At 37.9% G+C, this 24,088-nt stretch overlaps 4 protein-coding genes across 4 annotated transcripts; 3 read left to right on the top strand and 1 right to left on the bottom strand.

The window, feature by feature from the left end:
• The first annotated feature begins 4,004 nt into the window (after window positions 1–4,004).
• On the top strand, window positions 4,005–7,306 carry LOC109173090. The gene is made up of 3 exons (XM_019322346.1): window positions 4,005–5,176; window positions 5,289–5,430; window positions 6,287–7,306. The coding sequence occupies exons 1-3, from the start codon at window positions 4,005–4,007 to the stop codon at window positions 7,304–7,306; spliced, it is 2,334 nt and encodes a 777-aa protein (XP_019177891.1).
• A 6-nt stretch (window positions 7,307–7,312) lies between these two features.
• Window positions 7,313–8,071, top strand: LOC109173088 (uncharacterized mitochondrial protein AtMg00810-like). The gene has a single exon (XM_019322345.1). The coding sequence runs from the start codon at window positions 7,313–7,315 to the stop codon at window positions 8,069–8,071; it is 759 nt and encodes a 252-aa protein (XP_019177890.1).
• Window positions 8,072–15,698: 7,627 nt separating this feature from the next.
• On the bottom strand, window positions 15,699–18,157 carry LOC109173170 (rust resistance kinase Lr10-like). The gene is made up of 3 exons (XM_019322444.1): window positions 17,447–18,157; window positions 17,107–17,157; window positions 15,699–16,982 (listed from the first exon to the last, which is right to left on the bottom strand). Exons 1-3 carry the CDS (start codon window positions 18,123–18,125, stop codon window positions 15,865–15,867), a joined length of 1,848 nt encoding a protein of 615 aa, XP_019177989.1. The 5' UTR covers window positions 18,126–18,157; the 3' UTR covers window positions 15,699–15,864.
• Window positions 18,158–18,946: 789 nt separating this feature from the next.
• LOC109173169 (LEAF RUST 10 DISEASE-RESISTANCE LOCUS RECEPTOR-LIKE PROTEIN KINASE-like 2.3) lies at window positions 18,947–22,662 on the top strand. Its single transcript, XM_019322443.1, has 4 exons — window positions 18,947–19,987; window positions 21,154–21,177; window positions 21,288–21,308; window positions 21,418–22,662. The coding sequence occupies exons 1-4, from the start codon at window positions 19,090–19,092 to the stop codon at window positions 22,572–22,574; spliced, it is 2,100 nt and encodes a 699-aa protein (XP_019177988.1). The 5' UTR covers window positions 18,947–19,089; the 3' UTR covers window positions 22,575–22,662.
• The last annotated feature ends 1,426 nt before the right edge of the window (window positions 22,663–24,088 follow it).

The following is a 24,088-nucleotide window of genomic DNA, read 5'->3' as shown; positions in this document are numbered from 1 at the left end:
AGAAAAACGGGAAGATTTCCCTAACTGACACGAAGAACATAAACGAGACAAATCACTAGAATTAAACGAACTAACACCGGATGTCTGCAATATCTGACGCAACACCCGTGTGTGTGGATGACCAAGCCGCTTGTGCCAAGTAGAGGACGACGCACGCGCAGCAACAAAAGCAGACGGACTCGAAGACACAGGCCACGAATATAAGCCACCGGAGGTACCCCCCTTAAAAACCACCTTCTTGGTCAAGAGATCCTTCACAAGAAAACAGTCAGGATGAAATTCAAAGAAGACATGGTTATCTTTAGCAAACCGCTGAATAGAAAGCAACGAAGATGACAACCCAGGAACATGTAGAACATCATTTAAACTAAACGACCTAGAAGAAGAAGCTATCGAAGCAGACCCAACACTAAAAATAGGCATACCTGCACCATTACCCACACGTAAGGTGTCCGGACCATCATAACGAGCCGAAGAAGTCAACATAGAGGAGTCGGGAGTAGCATGATTCGTGGCTCCCTTGTCAGGAAACCACTGATGAGACTCAACACCACCGTTCTCACCACCAGAAACAATCATATGCGCCTGAGGATCTGTGGTCTCAGAATATCGCTGGAAACAAGCCCGTGCTGAGTGCCCAAACTTTTCGCAAATCTGACACCGGACGTCCGACCGCCCACGGCCACGACCCCGGCCACCTCGGCCATGGCTACTACCGCCCGAGCCGCCACTGCCCGAGCTCCCACGATAGGACCGGCCGCCACCGCGGCCTCCTCCTCGGCCACGCGACGCCGCCATAGCAGTCAGGGCATCAGCATCACCACCACCCGGCGCACAAATATACTCCTGTGAAGTTAAATAATCAGAAAGCTCAGTTAAGGTTACCGGAGAGCCACGCGTCAGCGGAGCAACAAGAGGACGGAGCTCCGGTCGTAAGCCACGGAAAACGTAGAGATTCTGATCATCAAGCGTAATAACCCGGCCGGCCAGCGCCAAATCTTCAACCAGAACTCTCGCCCGACTCAAGTAATCGGAGACGGATGACGCCCCCTGGGACAGCCCCTGCAGCTCGCCGAGAAGCCTCAAAGCCCGGGAACGCGTCGCCGAGCCAAGCTCCTGCTCGATCGCCGACCATAGAAGCCGCGACGTGGAGCGACCGATCGCCATGGGTAGCATCTCGTCGGACAAGGACGAAATCAACAGAGAAAGGACAGCCTTGTCCTGCCGGCGCCATTGCTGCTGAAGCGAAGCCAGATCAGACGGCCGGACGCCACTGTCCGCCGTCGACTCCACAGGCACGGACGGCGGCAGTGCTGGCGTCGGACATGGCAGTGTGCCATCAACAAATCCAAGCAACCCCTGGCCTTCCAAGAACGGCAACATCTGAGTACGCCAAAACAAATAATTGTGGGCGGTAAGCTTGATAGACACGAAGTGATGGGCGGAGGACAGACTAGTATTTGGGTAAACGGGAGTGGGGGCAACCTCGGACACAGTCCGTTCAGATGAATCGCGAACAGAACCGCCATTGTTACCTCCCAAGGTTGCCATGAAAATAAGAATCCCTGGATACTGATACCAGATGAGAATTGTATATTCAACGTAACAGAATAATAGTCTGAACAATAACAATATAAGGAGATAAGTAAAGAGTCCTAGCCAACTACTAACACAAGAGTCCTAACAATAATAATAGAGTCCTAATAATCTTAACCTAATTGATTTTGATTTTTGGATTTATCAGTTCGCATCCACAAATAATTTTGAGAAAAATAAAGCAGTAAAATTATTTTAAAATATAAGATACAATATAAGACGGTATTTAAAAGAGTAAAATTGAATAAAATAAATTATTCAAAAATACAACATGAAAACACAATCTCATATGAAATCGGATCAAAACCGAGAATTAACTAAATCGAAACAAAAAAAAAAAAAATCAAAATATGTAACAAATTGCAAAAAGTAACAACTTTTAGTAAAATTGCACTTGTTTATAGAAGTTTTAATTTCTGTTTTTATTTTTTAATTAACAAGGCTTATGAAATTATTAATTCCTTAAAATGCCCTTCACAATCCATAAGTACCACTCCTACCATAGTCTTCTAAGAAAACGCGTAAAACAATTTTTTTTCCACATATTTCGTTTTCTATCACGGAATTATCAAATTGCCAAAGTCTTTGGCAATTAATTTCAAGATGATAGGAATCTTTCTTTCCAAGTTGATAGGAATCTTTCTTTCCAAGTTGATAGGAATCATAAAGCTATAGAAAGATAGAGAAAGCTTTATCATGTAAGAAGAATACAAAAATGTGTACATAGTGGAGTAACTTGAATGTGAAAGTGAAAGTTTAAGTTGCAGCATGAAAATTCTTTGAAAATAAAATTATTAGGACTCTGTGTATTCTAACATACAACACAAAGAATTAATACTGCCCCCACCAAGGCTAGATCTCATAACCTCTCACATGGAAGAGATCACTACATATCATCTAAGCACAAAGTGCTTGATGCATACACAACATTTTTATTTTAAATAAAATGCATAAAACAAATAAAGAGTAAACTTTTTTCCACATATTTCAATTGATTTCCTAGCATGGAATTATGAAATTGTCAAAGTCTTTGGCATTTAACAAGGATAAAGGGATATGCTCAATTTTCTTAGATTATGATGGCTTCCAAAAATGAAATACGAAGTTACGAAGAAATATCACAATGTGTAATTATCTTTGTTTTAAATTTCTTTATGATATTTTACTTTAAAAAATGACTTTTAAAAAAAATCAATTGTAAATTCTTACTAACCTTTTTCATTCTATTCCATCGTTATATTTACTTTCATTTTTCGTTTTCAATTTGCTAAGTCACCCAAGTCTAGGCTAGAACAATCAAATTGGAATTATGTTTCCACCTACATTCTCAAAGCATGGGCTTAAATATTGGAATAAAATTCAATTATCAATTAATTTATGCTTATGTAGTTTCTCAATAAAATAAAATTTCTGTGAGTTTTTTTTTTTTTTTTTTTTTTTTTCAAAAAACAAAATTATAAAGAAGAAACTTTAGAGAGAGTTTAACAATCAAAATATTGATGGAACTAATTGATTCGGAGTATGTGTTACATGGATCAATAAGCTCGCATGGAATACAAAAAGTGGCAAAATGACAAGGACAAATGTAATTGCAATAGTATTTCCTTGATAGATGTAGGAAAATTACAACAACACGTTTGGTTCACGAAATGAATTTGGAGGGAATAGGAATGCTATTCCACAGGGAATAGAATATGTAAGGAATAAAATAGAAATTGTATTCTATTATTTGGTTCACAGAAGGAATACACTTTAATAATTCTATTCTAGTGTTTGGTTGGTTAAAGGAATATAAATGTAATAGGTTTTAAAGACATAAATACCCTTATACATAATAATAATAATAATAATAATAATAATAATAATAATAAATATAATTATGATATACTGAATGTTATATATATATATATATATATATATATATATATTATTTATTTATTTATTTATTTATATTTATATACATGTGTGAGAGAGAGAGAATAACAACAACAACAACAACAACAACAACAACAACAACAACAATAATAATAATAATAATAATAATAATAATAATAATAATAATAATAATAATAATAATAATAAATATTATATATTATTATTATTATTATTATTATTATTATTATTATTATTATTATTATTAGTATTGTCGTCGGCGGCGACGGCGTCGTCGTTGTTAGACTATGGTTTTAATATATTATTTGTTATGTAGCTTATAATATATAGTTGTGTAATTCTGTTAGAGATCTAGTCTTATGCCTTTTAGATAGTTCTCTCTCCTGAGAGTATATGTGTAATCTGAATTCAGTTACTGAATGATTAATCCTTTCCACACTCATCTGGTATCAGTTAGCCAATAGGATCCTGTGACTCAATTTTTTTTTGTTTTCTCTCTCCTCTCTTTTTCGAAAATGTCACAGAGTTCGGAGCGTACACTCACCATCACCACCGTATCTTCCCCAAACACCAACCCCAATTCCCTCCCAAGTGCACATCATTTTGTGTCACTCAAACTTACGCACCGGAATTACCTTTATTGGAGAACCCAGATTATTCCTTTTTTGCGTGGACAAAGACTGTTGGGATTCATCGATGGATCTCGACCGTGCCCGTCGCCCGTGCTTGAGGTTTCCGCCGGCGACTCTTCGGATGGCACTCCCACCACCGTCATTAACCCGGCCCATGAGGCTTGGATAGAACAAGATGCCTCCATCTTGTCTTTACTGATTTCTTCAATTTCAGAAGAAGTCATGTACCTCACGCTTGGACAGACCACATCGCGTGAGGTGTGGCTTGCGACGGAAACAGCCCTGGGGTCATCATCGCAGGTGAGATGTCTCAATCTCATGGGGCAGTTCCAGTCCTTGCGGCAAGGTGACGCCTCCACGCAAGAGTACCTTGGCCGGGCACAACATTTGGTAGAAGATCTTGCGCTGGCTGGACGGACAATGACATTATCGGAGCAGAATTTATATGTTTTCCGGGGGTTGCGAACGGAATTCCGGTCCATGGCAGCCTCCCTGGCGGTCTCCGGTACACCGGTGACGATCCCGCAGTTAGCCGACTATTTACAGGCGCAACAGTTCATCCATGAGGATGACTTTCCAGTTCAACAATTGGGAATGGCGAGTGGACAGCAGTCGGCTCTGTATGCTGGCCGCGGCAGGTGGCAGAACGGCGACGGTTCTCAGCGCGGTGGCCAGTCGCGTGGGGGAGGTGGCCAATCCCGTGGCGGCGGGAACCGGCGCGGCGGTCGTGGCCGTGGAAATCAGCGAGGTGGTGGAGTCCGCTGTCAGATCTGCCGATCTCAGGGACACTCTGCGGCTTTCTGTTATAAGCGTTATTCCGAGCCACCACCCTCCCAGGCTCACGTAGCAGTCGCCGGCAATGGAAGCGTCCCGGCGGTGACATCCTGGCTGCCGGACACGGGAGCGTCTGCCCATGCCACTCCTGATTCCGGCGCTCTCGGGCAGTCCACAGAGTATCACGGAGACGAGGTTCTAAGAGTGGGAAACGGCTCAGGTTTGGTGATCTCGCGTGTTGGTTATGCAGTTATTCCTTCCGTTTCCAAATCCTTAAAACTGTATAATATTTTACATGTCCCTGAACTCTCTGTTTCATTATTATCGGTCAATCGTTTCACAAAAGATAACAATTGTTTTTTCGAATTTCATCCTAATTTTTTTGTTGTGAAGGATTGCACCACGCAGGCAGTACTTCTTAAGGGACCAAGTTTCGGGGGCTTATACTCGCTATCAATTCCGAAGTCACATTACGCGTTCGTCTCGGCTCGTGCCTCTTCCCTGGTCTGGCACCAGCGTCTCGGTCACCCACATGGTCAAGCCTTGCAGCGTATCTTGAAAAATTGTCCCGTTGAGTCAAATAAAAGTGTAATGCCCGCATTATGTAATCCGTGCCAATTAGGAAAATCGTCCCGCTTTCCTTTAGATAGGGTTATTAAATCAAGTAATAATGTACTCGATCTCATTTACACTGATATTTGGGGTCCTTCGCCGGTCCTTTCGGCGGATGGCTCGCGTTATTTTGTATTGTTCGTAGACGATAATACTCGCTTTTGTTGGTATTATCCTCTGCGAATCAAAACAGATATTTATAAAATTTTTGAGCTTTTCCGGACGATGGTAGAACGGACGTTTTCACGTTCTATCAAGTCCATCCAGTCTGATTTGGGAGGGGGGGGGGGGAATATCAAAAGTTACACAAAGTCTTTTCATCCTTAGGAATTGTGCACAGGCAATCATGTGCCTATACGCACGAACAAAACGGGCGTGTAGAACGCCGGCATCGGCATATTGTCGAGACCGGCTTGGCATTGATGGCCCAAGCGTCTATCCCGTTCCGTTATTGGGATCACGCGTTTGAAACTGCCACATTTCTTATCAATCGTCTTCCGTCAGCCTCACTCCAGTTTGATACACCCCACTACCGCCTTTATCACGAACCACCTAATTACACGTGGCTTCGTGTGTTTGGCTGTCTATGCTTCCCTTATCTACGCCCGTATAACCGACATAAAGTCGAGTACCGGTCAAGCCCGTGTGTCTTCTTAGGTTACCCTCCATCTTTTAGGGGTTACCGCTGCATGAGTCTACACACCGGGAAAACCTATATCTGCCGCCACGTCCGCTTTGATGAAACTAACTTTCCTTTTGCAACAGTTGGTTCTTTTCAGGCAAATGGCGTTCCATCCGAGCCCAATGCACCATGGGCCTCCAGTCCCGTTGCTCATCACGGTGACGAGACTGCCCCGGCTCTTCCACCGCCTAACCCTATAGGTGAATCTCAGCCTGAGCCCCAAGCTTACGCTCGGACCCGGCGTCGAGCTAAAGATAGGCCACAAGAGCGGAATCATGTAATGCGTCTACGCCACCAGACTCGGGGAGCCGCAGAGGAGTTTCATGCTCTCACTGCGTCAATTCCTGATCCTACTTGCTACTCGCAGGCAGTTGGGCATTCCCACTGGCGAGATGCAATGGATCAAGAGTTTAATGCGTTACTACATAACTGTACATGGCAGCTGGTTCCTGCCACATCAGACATGAACATAGTAGGGTGCAAGTGGGTTTTCCGCACCAAACGGAAAGCTGATGGTACTATCGAGCGCTATAAGGCTCGCTTAGTGGCCAAAGGTTTCAATCAGGTCGCAGGGGAGGACTTTTTTGAGACATTCAGTCCAGTGGTCAAACCCACCACAGTCCGGATTTTATTATCTCTAGCCGTGTCACGCGGGTGGACTCTACGGCAATTAGATGTCCATAACGCCTTTCTTAACGGCCGTCTGTCCGAGACTGTATATATGCGGCAACCTCCAGGGTATGAGGACCCTGATCGCCCAACTCATGTTTGTCACTTACAGCGTTCTCTGTATGGGTTGAAACAGGCGCCACGGGCCTGGTTCAAACGTCTACACGACTTTTTGCTCCATACAGGTTTTGTAGCTTCGAAGACCGATGTCTCCCTATTTCACTACTTGGAGGGAGACTCAAGGGTATTCCTTCTTGTCTATGTCGATGACATCATCATGCTAGGGGATGATGATGTCCTTATTGATCGTTTGTTGAGCAAGCTGGCTACAGCCTTCAAAATTAGAGATCTTGGTACGCCAACGTTCTTTTTGGGTATAGAGACGCTACGGGTTCCCGAGGGCATGCTACTCACTCAGCGTCGTTACATGCATGATATCTTACAGTGAGCAGGCATGGCTGATTGTAAGCCTCTTGCAACCCCAGCATCAGTCTCCCAGCCAGTCAGTCAGTCATCTAGTCTGTTTGACAATCCGACGCAATACAGACGCTTAGCCGGGGCCCTACAGTATCTTACCATTACTCGTCCAGATTTATCATATTCTGTTAATCGTCTTTGTCAATTCATGCATTCGCCTACAGATGAACATTGGGGACTGCTGAAGCGTGTACTCCGCTACATACGGGGTACCCTGGACTATGGTCTTCGTATTACCGCCTCAGTTTCATCTGGAATTCAGGCTTATTCCGACTCCGATTGGGCTGGTTGTCCAGTTGACCGAAAGTCCACCAGTGGGTATGCCGTGTTCTTAGGGACAAATCTGGTCTCGTGGGTCTCTCGCAAGCAACGCACCGTGGCGCGGTCTTCTACAGAAGCCGAGTATAAGGGTCTGGCTGATGTCTGTGCTGAGGTCACCTGGGTTGTGTCTCTCCTCCGTGAGCTTCGCTTGGGTCCGACAGCTCCACCGACGTTATGGTGTGATAACCTTGGGGCCACCTATCTGTGTGCAAATCCCGTGTTTCATGCCCGCACTAAACACGTCGAGGTGGATTATCATTTTGTTCGGGATAAGGTGTCTTCAGGAGATTTGCAGGTTCATTTTGTGTCTACTAAAGATCAGCTTGCGGACATATTCACCAAGCCACTACCAGCAGCTCGCTTTGGGGTTCTACGCAGCAAGCTCAATGTGTCGTCACATCCACCTTGTGCTTGAGGGGGAGTGTTAGACTATGGTTTTAATATATTATTTGTTATGTAGCTTATAATATATAGTTGTGTAATTCTGTTAGAGATCTAGTCTTATGCCTTTTAGATAGTTCTCTCTCCTGAGAGTATATGTGTAATCTGAATTCAGTTACTGAATGATTAATCCTTTCCACACTCATCGTCGTCATCATCATCATCCCTTATTTAGGAGCTTATAGTTTATTTTAAGCTACTAATAAGCTATAAGCTCTGTTTGGTAACGTTTCCAAAATAAGCTCCTAGCTTTCTAACCTTTTTTTTTTCATCTTTATCCTTATTATTTTAAAGAAATGACATAATTTATCCTTCCCAATTAAAACTTTTCTATCTTCTCCTTTATCAGCAACTTTCACCGCAAATATTATTATTATTATTATTATTATTATTATTATTATTATTATTATTATTATTATTATTGTTATTGTTATTGTTATTGTTATTGTTATCGTTATCGTTATCGTTATCGTCGTCGTCTTCGTCGTCGTCGTCGTCATCATCATCATCGTCGTCGTCGTCGTCGTCATCATCATCATCATCATCATTATTATTATTATTATTATTATTATTATTATTATTATTATTATTATTATTATTATTATTATTATTATTATTATATTTGCAACAATATTGCTACTTCATTATGAGATGCTAGATCATGATTATGCTAATAGTTTTATTTCAAAATGTTAATTTTTTTTAAAGACAAAATGTTAAATTTTAATATGTAAAGAAACTAATTTAAATTTTATGAAGATGTCCTTTGTAGTCTTTTTTGCATTTATCAGCTTATCAAAAAGCTAATTTTACCAAACACTTTCAATCATAACAGCTAGCTTAACCGCTCTTCAGTTTTCAGCTCCGAGCTTATAGCTTTTCAGCTTTCAACTCCATTTCAGCTTTCAACTCCTAGCTTATAACTTTTCAGCTAGGTTTGCCAAACAGAGTCATATTGGTGCATGTGTGTACACACACACACACACACACGCACACACACACACACACACACACACACACATATATATATATATATATATATATATACACACACACACACACACACACACATATATGATTTACTATTTATAGAAATTTAATTAAAATATAATCAACAATTAAAGTAATTATATAATGATTTTAATAAAATGATAATTAAAGAATAGGAAAAAGATATCATAGATAATTAGATATATGTGTATGATAATAGTGATAGAATTATGAAAGTTTTAGAATTAAATAGTAACGGTGTTATAACGGTATAAACGTATTTTAGTTTAACAAAAATATAGTAGGGACAATTTTGTCCATTACAATTGAAGTGTACAACATTTAATAAAAAATGTATACCTTTATTAACATACAAATGTAAGCGTTGACACAGATGTGTTTATAACTTAATGGGTAAAGTTCTTGATTTTTGACTTGGTGGTCAAGGGTTCAAACCTTACTTTGGACACTTAATACATGTATATATTTATTATATATATAACCGATCGGTGGAATTATGAAATTGTCAAAGTTTTGGCATTTAAGAAGGATCAAGGGATATGCTCCATTTTCTTGATTATTGAGAAAATTACCGATTTGGTCCCTCGACTATGAGGATTTCACCAATTTGGTCATTGACTACTAAAATTACTCAATTTAGTCCTCGACTATGACATTTTTACCTGATTTGGTCCTAAGTGTTATTTGCAGGTCAAACCTAAAATGCAATTTTGGGATCTAAAAAAAGTATCTTCCTTCTTATTCCTTAAATCTAAGTTGTTTGTTTTATATAGGTAGGTTATTTGTTTTCGATAGCAGTCGCAGCTTCAATATGCAACCAAAGTGCAGTGAATCATCTTCATCCAGCTATAAAAATCGAATGATGTTCGAAAATGGAGATGCTTATAGCTGGATGAAAATGATGTTGGCACAAGACAGCAAATTTTTAAACATCATTCGATTATTATAGTTGGATGAAGATGATTCACGACACTTTGGTTGCATATTGAAGCTGTGACTGCTATCGAAAACAAATAACCTATCTATATAAAACAAACGACTTAGATTTAGGGAAGAAGAAGGAAGATACTTTTTTTAAATCTCAAAATTGCCCTTTAGGTTTGACTTGTAAATAACACTTAGGACCAAATCAGGTAAAAATGTCATAGTCGAGGACCAAATTGAGTAATTTTTGTAGTCGAGGACCAAATTGGTGAAATCCTCATAGTCGAGGGACCAAATCGGTAATTTTCTCCTTGATTATTGATTATGATGGCTTCCAAGAAGAGCAAATTACCAAAATGGTCCCTCGACTATGTTGATTTCAACAATTTAGTCCTACTCATTTTGATTTCTCTAATCAAATCCTCCGACTATTAAAATTATAACCATTTTAGTCCTCCGGTGACTTGGATGACATATTTTGAGGGATATTATTGGAAGTTCACTGTATTAGTCGTTGGTCCTCCGTTCACCGGCTATTTGTTCGTTCCGGTGTGTGTTATGCCGGAAAAGGGAAGAAGACTGCAACCCATTCGCCGGAGCCGTCGGTTTCTCGCACTCTTGGCTCGCAAGACACCTCCGATGAGGTTCAAAGGCCTGGGCAGGGTGCACTTCGGGGTCCACACAATTTTCAGAAAACTCCTGCCCGCTTTGCCAACCCGTTCCTTACTACTATGCTCGAAGGGGAGGACTGTCGTATCCAGAAGTTTGATTGTAATTGCGTTGCAAAGATTGGTTCGACCGATTTGTTGGAGGTTGAAGATGAGCCGATGTTCAGTCTCCTTGGCAGGTTTGCTGGCCGCTTCTTGGGCATGAAGGCTGTTGAAGATTTGGTGGCCAACTAGAAGGTAAAATGCAAACCGGATGCCCTTTTTAATGGTCATGTTCGCTTTTGGTTTGTGAAGGAAGCTGACAGGGATGACATCCTCTCCGGTGGTCCTTACGCTCTTTTTGGTAAGCGGCTATTCCTCCGTCTCCCGCCGGCGAACTACCGGGGTTACGAGGAGTACAAATTCCTGCCTGTTTGGGTCCGACTACCTGGGTTACCGAAGGTCTGTTGGCATGAGAATGCTCTTGGAATCATCGCGTCCTGCTTTGGTGAATCTCTGTTTCGTGACCGGGTGACGAAGGAAATGAAGAGGATGGCGAACACGGTCAGCTTTTCTTGCAGTGGTGAATTAAAGCGCCAAATATTACGATTCAGCGAGAATAATTGCGAAGTTACTAAACTACCCTTACCATCGCCGGAAGTTGGTCATCCAAGTCACCGGAGGACTAAAATGGTTAAAATTTTGATAGTCGGAGGATTTGATTAGAGAAATCAAAATGATTAGGACTAAATTGGTGAAATCGACATAGTCAAGAGACCATTTTGGTAATTTGCTCCTTCCAAGAATGAGATACGAAGTTACAATGAAATATCACAATGTGTGATTATCTTTTGCTTTCAATTTTTTTTTTTTTTTTTTTTAAAAATTTCCTTCATAAATGACTCTAAAAAAAAAAAAAAAATCAATTGTAAAGTCTTATTAACTTTTCCATTCTATTAACCTATCCCATCGTTTTATTGGAATTTTGTTTCCACCCACGTCTAGGCTAGAACAATCAAATTGGAATTTTGTTTCCACCCACATTCTCAAGACATTTTGGAAAGAGATAGTCTTGGTGCATGCTGGGAGAAAAGAGTTTTGACCAGTAAATATCTAACATCTAAATAAATCTAAAATTTTAATATAAACTATTAATATTGGGCACTTATTTTTGCACAACGTGTATAAAATACTAATAATAATAATAATAATAGTCAAAAGCCTTGTGGTTGAGCGGTATAATTATGGCTCTCTCATTGACTCTTTGTACTTTAGTAGGTTGAGAAAATATGTATGAACAAATACTACGTTACAACAGAGTTAGTAGGCTCTGTTTGGCAGAGCTTATTTAGGAGCTTATAGCTTATTTTAAGCTACTAATAAGCTATAAGCTCTGTTTGGTAATGTTCCTAAAATAAGCTCCTAGCTTCCTAACTTTTTTTCCATCTTTAACCTTATTATTTTAAAGAAATGACATAATTTACCCTTTCCAATTAAAACTCTTTTCTTTTCTCCTTTATCCGCAACTTTCGTCGCAATTATTATTATTATTATTATTATTATTATTATTATTATTATTATTATTATTATTATTATTATTATTATGAGATTTACAACAATATTGCTACTTCATTATGAGATGCTAGATCATGATTATGCTAATAGTTTTATTTCAAAATGTTAAATTGTAATATGTAAACAAACTAATTTAAATTTTATGAAGATGTCCTTTTTAGTCTTTTTACATTTATCATCTTATCAAAAAGCTAATTTTACCAAACACTTTCAATCATAACAGCTCTCCAATTTTCAGCTCCGAGCTTATAGCTTTTCAGCTCTCAGCTCCTTTTCAGCTTTCAGATCCTAGCTTATAACTTTTCAGCTAGATTTGCCAAACTGAGCCGTACTATAAAAAAACAAAAAAAAAAAAACAATCAAATTAGAATTTTGTTTCCACCCACATTCTCAAAGCATAGGCATAAATTTTGGAGAAAAAAAATCAATTATCAATTAATTTATGCTATTGCATTTTCTCAATAAAATAATTTTGTGTGAGTAATTTTTTTTTTTTTACAAAAAAAAAAAAAAAAAAAAAAAAAAGAAGAAGAAGAAGAAATTTTCAAAAAGAGTTTAACAATCAAATTATAACTAAGTGGCTTGTAGTCCACTGGTATTTGGTTGGCCTTTTATGTGGGATGTCTTAGGTTCAAGCCTTCCTTTGTAATATATAAAAACTACTCCGTATTTTACACAAAGTATAACACAGATTTAGTAGCGATACTATCTATTAGGACTCTATGTATTTGAATTAGTCTCTCTATGATTTCCTATCCTAGCTAGTTTCTCTATGATTCTCCTTGTATATATACCTATGATCTGTACCTTTGTAATTATATTCATTCAATACAATTCTATCCGTTCTCATCTGGTATCAGTTAAGCTAGGTTTCTTTCCTATGGCTAATGGATCTGTTGACTCCTCGGAACGGACCGTCTCGAATGTCGGTATCTCTTTGGTCACATCAACAGTGAATTCCTTGTCCACCGCTCATCACTTTATCAGTATCAAACTGACCTACAAGAACTTCCTGTTTTGGAGAGTTCAAGTTGTTCATTTTCTTCATGGTCATGATTTGATGAGGTTCATTGATGGTACGAACCCGTGTTCGCCAGCTTATCTCCCCACGGTAGAAGGTGTGTCGGTGCAGCCAGATCCCGCTCATAGAGCTTGGGTTTGACAAGATCAGGCTCTCTTGTCCATGATCATGTCCTCATTGTCCGACAAGGTAATGCCGCTGGCTATCGGACACCACACCAGCCGGACTGTTTGGGAGGAAGTCGTCAATGCGCTGGCTTTGTCGTCCAGGTCTCGGTGCTTGAATCTCATAGGGCAGCTTCAGTCCCTTTAACAAGGAGATAGTTCAGTTGCAGACTACGTCGGCAAGGCACGGATCTTGGTGGAAGACCTCACTCTTGCCAGCCGGTAGATTACCCTTGAAGAGCAGAATCTCTATGTTCTCAACGATTTACGGCCGGAATTTCTCTCTCTGGCATCCTCCCTTAATGTACGCAAACAGCCAGTGACGCTCTAGGAGCTTGCTGGCCTCCTTGGCGCAGAGGAGTTCATCTTGGGTGGTGGTCCAGGCAGTGGTTCGCCGACTGCTTTTACAGCGCAGCTGGGCGGATAGCAACGTGGTCGAGGCGGCCAATCACGTGGAGGAGGCGGCCACAACTCCGGCCAGAACATCGGAGATAATTTCTAAACCGTAGATTCATAATTTAAATATAGTAGATTCATAATTTCTATACAGTAGATTCATAATTTACTTTAAATTCATAATATCAATACTGTAGATTCATAATTTCTGTACTGTAGATTCATAATTTCTAAACTGTATAGTTATCAATTTATGAACATATAGTTATGTGATTTGTGAATACAGATCGAGTTCAACAATTGGGAATATGAACATCGAAAATTATGAATATATAGCTCTATAATTATGAACATATATTTATAAAATTATGAATCTACAATATAGAAATTATGAATTTAGACCCATGTGCAACATGGTTGCACATCATAATTTGCCGGAATGAGGGGCTTGGGCACTGGGCAATGATATGCTAAATCCTCACCAATCTACAAAATTATCTAAATTCCTTCCTAATCTCATCGACATCTACTTAAAGTGAACTAAAATTCTATTTCTTTTCTTTTTCTTCTTCTAATAAAATTTAGAAATGTGGTTAGAATTTTATTCTTGAGAATACACAATATTTTTTAAAAAAACAAATGCATAAAACAAAAAACCAAAAAAAAGAGTAATTTTTGTCCACATATTTCATTTGATTTCCTAGCATGGAATTATGAAATTGTCAAAGTCTTTGGCATTTAAAATGGGTCAAGAGATATGCTCCATTTTGTTGATTATGATGGCTTCCAGAAATGAAATATGAAGTTACAAAGAAATATCACAATGTATGATTATCTTTGCTTTCAATTTCTTTAGGATTTTTTACTTCAAAAATGACTTTAAAAAAAAAAAATCGATTGTAAATTCTTACTAACTACTTTATCATTCTGTTACATGCTAAGTCAGCTAGGCCTAAACGGAGCGTTATGCCATCCAACGGTGTTAGTACACCGTTATCTTTTTTTTTTTTTTTTCTTAATTAATCGCGTGACTTTTCTTCTTCATTTTCACATTTTGCGGTTTCACTTTAATTTGAGGTGAACAATGATTTCAGACATTCATAAATTATGAATTCATGCCTGCACATTCACTTTGGAACCATGCCTACACATTCCCGTCCGAAATCACGGACATTCATAAATTATGAATCCATGCCTGCACATTCACTTTGGAACCATGCCTACACATTCACTTTGGAACCATGAGATTATGAATTTTCTGTTATAAGATTATGAATTTTCTGTTATGAGATTATGAATTTTCTGTTATGAGATTATGAATTTTCTGTTATGAGATTATGAATTTTCTGTTATGAGATTATGAATTTTATGAAAATTCATAATCTCATAACAGAAAATTCATAATTTGATCAACGCGCGCCGTTAACTCCACATCCGCGATTTTTTTTTTTTTTTGCCTAAAAACGACGTCGTTTGGCCTTGTGTTCACCATTCTCGGTGAACACGTTTCCAGGGCATAATTTGCCGGCCTAAACTAAAACAATCAAATTGGAATAAACTAAAACAATAAAATTGGAATTTTGTTTCCAGCCACATTCTCAAAGCATAGGCTTAAATTTAAGTTTTGGTCATGGTCATTCAACTGGGCTATAATGCACATGGGCCAAATCACACTAAAAATTTGAATCCAACAAATTAGCTAGTCTAACCCATGACCTTATAAACCCATATGTTCTCTCTTATTTTATAGATGTGGGACTCTTAAGAGAGAAAAATTCAAATATCAATTAATTTATGCTCATGTAGTTTCTCAATAAAATAAAAATTTTGTGAGTTCTTTTAAAATAAATAAATAAAGAAGAATAAACTTTGGAGAGAGTTTAACAATTAAAATATAAAAAACTATTTTACACGTGGTCTTATGAATTGGGAAATAATACATTTGCTAGTATAATACAAATTTAGTAGTCATACAATAAACAATAAGTAAAATTTATAGTATATAATTTTATAAGATCAGAGATATTCATTAATCCATTTCAGATATAATTTCTAGTGCACTAGTGAACAGTCTCCCTGGCTTGTTAGCTTTAGCTTTTGATGGATCAGTGGAAGTAAAAGGATTGGGTGGCATGGAGGGAGGCTCCTCAGCTTCAAGCATCTGAATCACAACCTTTATTGAAGGTCTATCCACAGGATACCATTGAATGCACCAAAGTCCCACTATTGTCAGTTTCTTTGCAATTTTGGAATCCTCCCCTTTCTCTATTTGGATCTCTACTTCTTCTCCCCTACTCAGGATATTGTAAATCCATTCAGGGAAATAGTCTTGGTTTGTTTCAGGTGATCCAGTAATGTCACTCTTTTTCTTTCCCCCCACCATTTCGAGCAAAAGCATTCCAAAACTGTAAACGTCTGACTTATACGAGACATTCCCAAAGTTGCGAGAGAAGACTTCTGGTGCAATGTAGCCCATGGTCCCTCTTGCAGCAGTCATGGAGACAATGCTCTTCTCCTTGGAGCACAACTTTGCTTGACCGAAATCAGAGATTTTCGGGTTGAAATTCTGGTCCAGCAATATGTTACGAGGTTTAATGTCAAAATGTAGTATCCTTTGATCACACCCTTGGTGAAGATACTCAACTCCTTTGGCTATGCCCAGAGCAATCTGTTGCAATTTCTCCCAACCAAGGAAATTTTTGTCATTTGGTGAAAACACAAACTTTTCAAGAGAATTATTCACTAAATATTCATAAACAAGAGCTCGATGGAACCCATCTGCGCAATAGCCAACCAATCGGACCACATTGATGTGGTGTATGCTTCCAATTGTGCTCATTTCATTGACAAACTCTTCCCCATCTCCATCTCCTTTGGAATTATTGAGGACCTTAACAGCAACAAAAACATCACCCGAAAGCTTCCCTTTGTACACTGTACCATAGGAGCCTTCACCTAATTTTTCACTAAATCTGTCTGTAATTTTCTTGATATCTGCATATGAATACCTTGCTGGTTTTAGAGCCTTATAGTCCTCCAAGAACCTTTCAATCTTCACTTGCTCCTCTTTCTTCATTTTATTCAACCTATAAATACGGTAGGTGACAAGAACGATCACCACAACAAGAAACGAACCAAGAACTTCACCTGCAAGCATATTCAGGCACTACATTGTTACTGTTAGCCTTAATGATCAGATCATTCTAAAAGAAGCTTCACCTCTGAACAAATGAATAGACAGATTAAAGCTAAGGGCTGATTAAAGTTTCACCTGCAACTTTCAATTTTCTCAGTGGACCTGTATGTAATTTTGTCAATGGAGCTGTATGTGAAAGATAACACAAAATTAGTTGGTATTCAAGTGAAAAATTTGATTGATAAGAAAATTAAACCACTTACTGAATTTGGGGCTTTACTTACTGTAGGATACTCCAAAAATGAGCAATAAAATTACAGAATATACTATATATATTTATTGTCAATTAATCTAGAAAGAAAGAAGCTAAGCATCAGGTGGGTGTGGGTAGAATTAGAATTGGTTTTAAATAACAGAAACATGAAAGAGCATAAGTATGAGCAGAAAAGGAAAACCAAGAGTACTTAAACTGCACCTATACAGTCGTCAGCATCTTCTGCAGTGCTGTTGTTCTTCAGCCTACAACTCGGCCCAGTCCACCTCAAACTAAATACAGTGTTATCTTGTGCTATGGAGTAGGGGACTGATGAAACGTGAAACATTTTTGTGCAAGAAATTAGATCTGTTGCACTGTAGAGATATAGGGAAGAGTCCGCAGCATAAATGAAATGGCCTGGTTTGGTAAGGCATGCTATCGGGGATATATTAATTGAGCCTGCAGTGATGTTCCTGTGTGTGGAGCAGCTGAAAATGCTGAAGTTATAAAGATTTTCGAAACTAAAGGGAGATGCAGATAAGTTTAGTATGGGGAGCAGTTGTAGGAAGCAGCCATCCACTCGAGATATTATGATCAAACGATCCTCACAATCTATAGACTCTATCAAAAACTTCACTGGAAATGGAGGTTGCAGGGTGGCGTTGAGAAGTGGAAAAGGATTCTCCAAGGCAGTTTCTCCCTTATCAGTGCATAAAAGCTCAAATCCGGGGTAGCCACACTCTGGGGGCTGGATGTGTTTCAGTCGAAATGGGAAGGAGATTTCAGGGCCATTATTCCCACATTTTCTGGGCAAGCATTCATTGCGATCATAGCTATAGCCATAGCCCAAAGTCAAAAAGAGCACAAGAATGGGAAGATGCAGGAAATAGCCTTTCATTTCTGGAGATGGATCAGAGAATAGAAACTATAGCCAGTATTTGTTTCACTACCAAGTCTTATAGACTTAGGCTCTGTTTGGAAAATGGTTGTTAGCTGTTAGCTGATTGTATTAATTAGAGGGTATAACTAGTTGATAACAGTAACTTTTTCAATTTTAGCATTTTGTAGTTGCAAAAAGCTAATTAACCAAACATTTATATTGATATTTTAACTAAATTAAACAATTAATAGTGGTCAAATAAGCTAAAATTAATCTAGCTAGATTAGCTTATGATCAGGATCACTCTATATATTGGGACTTGATCCCTCCTGACTCTATCGTTCAGTTCTTAGCTTAATATATTGGCTACGCCATTTAAAAAAAAAAAATAAAATTAAAATTAACCTATAGGTCAAATTTTTACCAAACAGGACCTCCATCTTCCTCTCTCCCCTGCCATTCTTTAATTTGTGCATCCATCTAGCTAGGAGTAGGATGAATTTTCTGCATGCTAGCTGCCACCAGACATACATGTCAAATTAATGTTGTCCCTATTTATTTATCGACCTAGTAATGCAGCTATTTTTTTTTATAGACCGTCATTACATTTTCGAAAAATAAGGTGCTAAACTTGACAACATCCACCAAACAATCCTCAAGCCACCAATTAGTGGACTTGGCCCTACATTGGCCTCCGCCCAACAAGACTCAACTTTGGTATTGGAAGGAAAATTAATATCATCATAGACAGAGTATTCAATATTGGCGTGCGGACCTAGCTTGAATTGTCCAGGCCAAGAAAGACTTTTAGACTTACAATTGATAAGTGAGTGATGAGTGAGTGAATGCTTTATCTATCTTTAATTTTATCCTCTATCTGCAACTGCCAGCAATTTGCTTCCTTAGCTTCTTCATCTTCTCTAAACTACTCTAATAATTAATAGCATCCAGTAAAGAGTAGAAGAAGAAGAAGAAGAAGAAGATGGGAGGAGTTATTAGAGTGTGCATGATTGTAATGAGTTTGGTGCTTGTGTGGTGTGCCACAACCACAAATTGCAAATCATCCCATTCCTATTCCCACCAGATAAACATAAACAGCAACTGCACTTCTTCTTGTGGTGCCATTGAAAACATAAAGTATCCTTTCCGATTAGCCGGCGATCCCAGCTCATGTGGCCTTCCCGATTACCAACTTTCCTGCGTAAACAACCGCACCATTCTACATCTCAACTCTAACAAGTCATTTTTGGTAGTTTCCATAAATTATGAAAGGCTTACAATACGACTTCTGGATCCTGGTCTTGAAAAGATTAATCACACCAACTTCTGCTCCCCAGCTTTCCCACGTTATACTCTAACGATGGCCGATGTACCCAAACAGTATTCATATTCCATCCACTCCAACTATCGTCCATTCGACTCCATGGCTGTGATGAACACTCCGGTGATATTCATCGGGTGTAGAAACCCAGCAAAATCCCCCTTATATGTGAAGATGGCGGGGTTGTGCAGTAACAACACTACTACTTTGTCCTACTCCCACTCTTACGTCTTAGATGGGGGTATTATAGGAGAGTTAGAGAATTCATGTAGCATCACAGCGGTTGCTTGGTACTCATTATCTAGACCTACACCATACAGATCCGATGAAGAAGAAATTGGTGACGCACTGGCTTCGGGGTTTGAGCTCTTCTGGTTTCGTTTCAACTGTACTAATGAAGAGTGTATAGACGGATCATCTGATCAGTACTGCTTCATTGATTTTGACCACATCGGCGCATTCATCACCTGCACCAATGATACTCACAATAATTATTGGACTCCCTGCGATCTCTTACATTTGCCTCATCATTTAGACTTCAACTTCAATGATCATCACTGTAAGTAGCTACATTTCCTCACCACACCAGCAATACATTAATCTTTAATTTATGGAATAAGGTTCAAATTGGCCCTGAACGTAACCTGAAAATGCAATTAGGCCACTGAACGAAAAAAAAGTGCAAGGCAATTAGGCCACTGAACGAAAAAAAAAAGTGCAATTAGGTCATTGAACACTAAAAAAATGTGCAATTAGGCCACTGAACTCTCCAAACGTATGCAATTTTACTGGATAGCAGGTTACCATCAATTTTAGCAGGTTACCTGCTTACGAGGCAACTTAGTTGGCATTTTTAATAATTTTTAAATAATTTTTAATAATTAATTTTAATAATAAATTTTATAAAAAAATGGAAAAAATTAAATAAAAAATAAAATAAAGTCGTTTTTATTTTTTTAAAATTTTTTTTAATAAAAAGTTATTATTAAAATTTATTAAAAATGCCAACTCAGCTACCACGTAAGCAGATAACCTGCTAAAATTGAGGGTAACCTGCTATCAGGTGAAATTGCACATTTTTGGAGTGTTCAGTGGCCTAATTGCACTTTTTTTTTGTTCAGTGGCCTAATTGCATTTTCAGGTTACGTTCAGTGGCCAATTTGAACCTTATTCCTTAATTTATTTAATGAATTAAATTAAATTGGATCTTTCCCATCCTTTCTTTTAGTTTCAATACTAAACCCATTAAATTAAAATAAATTATACTGTAGGTGGTTTGGGCCTGCTAGGACGGGGCTAATTGTTACTCTGGTTCAAAAATGATGTATTTTCAGTTAACATATGATGTATCTTTAATTAACATACGGAGTATTATTTATAAGCACATATATATTCTGTTACCTGAAACCAATTACTTGTAGATACATAATTTGAATGTTATTTTGGATTAAGAGTCACTTACCTTATCATTTTGAATTAAGATGTGGTTCATGATATAATTTGTCAGGCAGGGCTGGGCAAATTAAAATTAATTCCCATCGGGTAGTGCTACACTTCTGACATGAATGAATTAATATTAGATATTGCAACATGAAGTCCAGAATAGGAAAAAAAAAAAAAAAAAAAAGCACTTGTCCATTTGGTTGCATTTTTGGAAGAAGAATTGAATGTCCAATCACAACTCCTATATGCTAACACTGTTTCTCATTGGATTATATAATGCAGGTAGTCTATATCAGTTGTGGATAAGTAAGTTCACTACCCTCCATTTCTCCATATACTCTTTTCTCAGATACTTAATAATTAATATGCTCATTATTTTGCTTCTTTTTTTTTTTTTTTTTCCAATTAAATCACAGATGACCGTCCCACATTCATTGGTAAGATTATATTCTCTCCATAAAAAGCTGTGTTGATATATTATTGATGTTTAATTTGATCCTACCTCCTGCTTTTTTAATTTAATTTAATTCTTATTTTTCTTTGCAGTATTCATCTCATATGCATTGGGAAGATTTAGTTTGGGTTTACTATTCCTAATCAGCATTGTAGTGTATAAACTACGGCGGCGCCACTTGTCAGCTTATGACACCATTGAACACTACCTAAGCGGTCCAAACAACCTCATGCCGATAAGGTACTCCTACTTCGAGATCAAGAGGATGACAAATAATTTCAAGCACAAATTAGGTGAAGGAGGCTATGGAACTGTGTTCAAAGGAACACTCAGAAGTGGCCCTTTTGTTGCTGTAAAGATGATGGGCAAATCCAAGGCTACTGGCCAGGAATTCATTAGCGAAGTCGCCACTATTGGTAGGATTCACCATACTAATGTTGTGCGCCTCATTGGCTTCTGTGTTGAAGGCTCAAAGCGTGCGCTCTTATATGAATTCATGCCCAATGGTTCCCTAGAAAAATATATATTCCCAAAAGAAGAAAGCATTTCATTGAGCCATGAGAAAATGTTTGACATCTCCCTTGGAGTGGCTCGTGGGATTGATTATTTGCACCGGGGTTGTGACATGAGAATATTGCACTTTGATATCAAGCCACACAACATTCTTCTTGACGAGAACTTTAGCCCAAAAGTGTCTGACTTTGGACTAGCGAAATTGTATCCCGTTGAAGATAGTCTTGTGTCACTCACTGCAGCAAGAGGCACAATGGGCTACATGGCACCGGAATTGTGCTACAGAAACATAGGCGGAATTTCGCACAAAGCCGATGTTTATAGCTTCGGGATGTTGCTAATGGAAATGGTAGGGAGAAGAAAGAACTTGAATCCATTTGTGGAGCAGCTAAGCCAGATTTACTTCCCTTCATGGGTTTACGAGCAACTCAAAGATGGGAAGGACATTGACATGGGCGATGCAACAGAGGAGGAAAAGAAGGTTTCAAAGAAGATGATAATAGTGGCACTGTGGTGTATACAGATGAATCCTAGTGAGCGTCCAAGCATGAAAAAGGTAATAGAGATGCTTGAAGAAGAAGATGTTGAATTGCTAGAAATGGCGCCAAAGCCTTTCTTGTCTCCGGATGAAGTGCCGACTGATGAAAATTCCTTTCCAAATGCTCAAAATGTGGAGTCGCCACTGTTATCAGATAATCCGGTGCGCTCCTCTAGTTTTGAAGTGTGTGAGAACTAAATAATATATATGCAGCTTATTACAATGCTCTGTTCTGTAATATTTTTATTTTAGTTTGTTTATTATATTCCTGAAAGTACTTGAACAACCTTGCTTAGCCTAAATAAACTAAAATAATAAAATTTGTTTTCTGTATCATGCCCTTATTTGGCTATTTGCTATGCACATTAACTTTAATTAAAGGTTAAAAAAAGCCAATGTAATTGTTGGTTTGGTAGGATTACGCCTAACATAAATACGAAAATTAAATACTAAGTAATTTGTGGAAAAAAACAAAAAAAAAAACAAATATACACGAGAATGTTTTACGTGAAAACTGTAAGGTGAAAATCACGAGTTTTTTTTATTGATGTCAAGTTAAAATTCGCTATAGGTTGTTTGGAAAATGGTTTATCAGTCAAAATTTGGTTTCTTTGAGAAACTTTAGTTGTTTGATTGGTCAAATAGCTGTTAGTTAATAGCTATTAGATGATTGTGTTAGTGAGTTTGACTAATTAATAGTATTAGTTGATTGTAGAAAAGTGTTTGGTAAATTAGGTGCTAGCTGATAGCTGATTATATGCAAAATGACTTTCTCAAAAATTTGACTGAAAAAATTACTTTGAGCAGCTTTTTGAATTTTAGCATTTTGGAGCAATAAGTTGTTATAAAAAACTAATTAATCAAACACTCATATTGATTGTTTAACCAAGTCAAACAGCTAATGGTGATCAAATAAATCAAACTTGGATAACTATGTTACCAACTAGGGTCATTGATTTTTTTAACCATGTCAAACATCTAATAGAAGTCAAATAGTCAAAATTGACTGATAAGCTAACTATGTTACCAAACAGGGCCAACATGAGTTTCTAATAAACAACTTTTTGGCTTAGCTTATTGATGTCATAAATTGAAAAGCTACTTTGAGTAGTTTGTTGATACCAATTTATTGCATTTTTGTTTTAAAAGTATAATTTACCCTTAATAGTTGTTGGTTATTGTAGTGTTTATATTTATTCAACTAGCATTCCATTCCTATGATGCACGGCCTAAAATTTAAAATGATAGAATAAAGCAATTATGCCCGAAAGTCATTGCTAAATCTTTTTTTTTTTTTTTTTTTTTTTTTTTTTTTTACTTTAGCAATACTAAGTTGTTTGTTCATATTGAATGTCATAACATTCTACCAATAGATATTAGAAACTATTGTATTATTTGATAATGTGCAGAATTTGGAAAATATAAAATTAAATATTTGAAATGCACTTTCAATATAAACATAAATATTGAAATTACAAAGATATTAAATTGTAAGAGTTAATTCTTTTTTTTTTTTTTTGTGTGCTAGATTAATAGGTAGCATTCCATTTTAGTCTCTTTTTTTTTTCAAGACATCATCTATTGGTCCTATCATTATTTTTGCATGACAATTTTTTGTCCTTCGTCAACAAACCTATTTAAATAACGTTAAATATGATGATATTTCAGTCTATTCAGTTCTAAGTGTTAATTACTTTTTTGGTCCCACATTT

Source organism: Ipomoea nil, unplaced genomic scaffold, assembly GCF_001879475.1.
Source record: "Ipomoea nil cultivar Tokyo-kokei standard unplaced genomic scaffold, Asagao_1.1 scaffold0465, whole genome shotgun sequence".
NCBI lineage: Eukaryota > Viridiplantae > Streptophyta > Magnoliopsida > Solanales > Convolvulaceae > Ipomoea > Ipomoea nil.
This window is presented reverse-complemented; position numbering and strand designations above follow the sequence as displayed.

What these genes read in the sequence shown, in the direction of transcription:
- LOC109173090 (XM_019322346.1), top strand. Translation starts at nt 4,005, where the DNA reads ATGTCACAGAGTTCGGAGCGTACACTCACCATCACCACCGTATCTTCC. An exon ending in GTTTCCAAATCCTTAAAACT is followed by an intron (nt 5,177 to 5,288) that starts GTATAATATTTT and finishes TTTGTTGTGAAG; the next exon opens with GATTGCACCACGCAGGCAGT. An exon ending in GCGTCTCGGTCACCCACATG is followed by an intron (nt 5,431 to 6,286) that starts GTCAAGCCTTGC and finishes GGTTCTTTTCAG; the next exon opens with GCAAATGGCGTTCCATCCGA.
- LOC109173088 (XM_019322345.1), top strand. Translation starts at nt 7,313, where the DNA reads ATGGCTGATTGTAAGCCTCTTGCAACCCCAGCATCAGTCTCCCAGCCA.
- LOC109173170 (XM_019322444.1), bottom strand. Translation starts at nt 18,125, where the DNA reads ATGAAAGGCTATTTCCTGCATCTTCCCATTCTTGTGCTCTTTTTGACT. An exon ending in AGATGCTGACGACTGTATAG is followed by an intron (nt 17,158 to 17,446) that starts GTGCAGTTTAAG and finishes TTTCACATACAG; the next exon opens with CTCCATTGACAAAATTACAT. An exon ending in GAGAAAATTGAAAGTTGCAG is followed by an intron (nt 16,983 to 17,106) that starts GTGAAACTTTAA and finishes ATATGCTTGCAG; the next exon opens with GTGAAGTTCTTGGTTCGTTT.
- LOC109173169 (XM_019322443.1), top strand. Translation starts at nt 19,090, where the DNA reads ATGGGAGGAGTTATTAGAGTGTGCATGATTGTAATGAGTTTGGTGCTT. An exon ending in CAACTTCAATGATCATCACT is followed by an intron (nt 19,988 to 21,153) that starts GTAAGTAGCTAC and finishes TATATAATGCAG; the next exon opens with GTAGTCTATATCAGTTGTGG. An exon ending in TGACCGTCCCACATTCATTG is followed by an intron (nt 21,309 to 21,417) that starts GTAAGATTATAT and finishes TTTTCTTTGCAG; the next exon opens with TATTCATCTCATATGCATTG.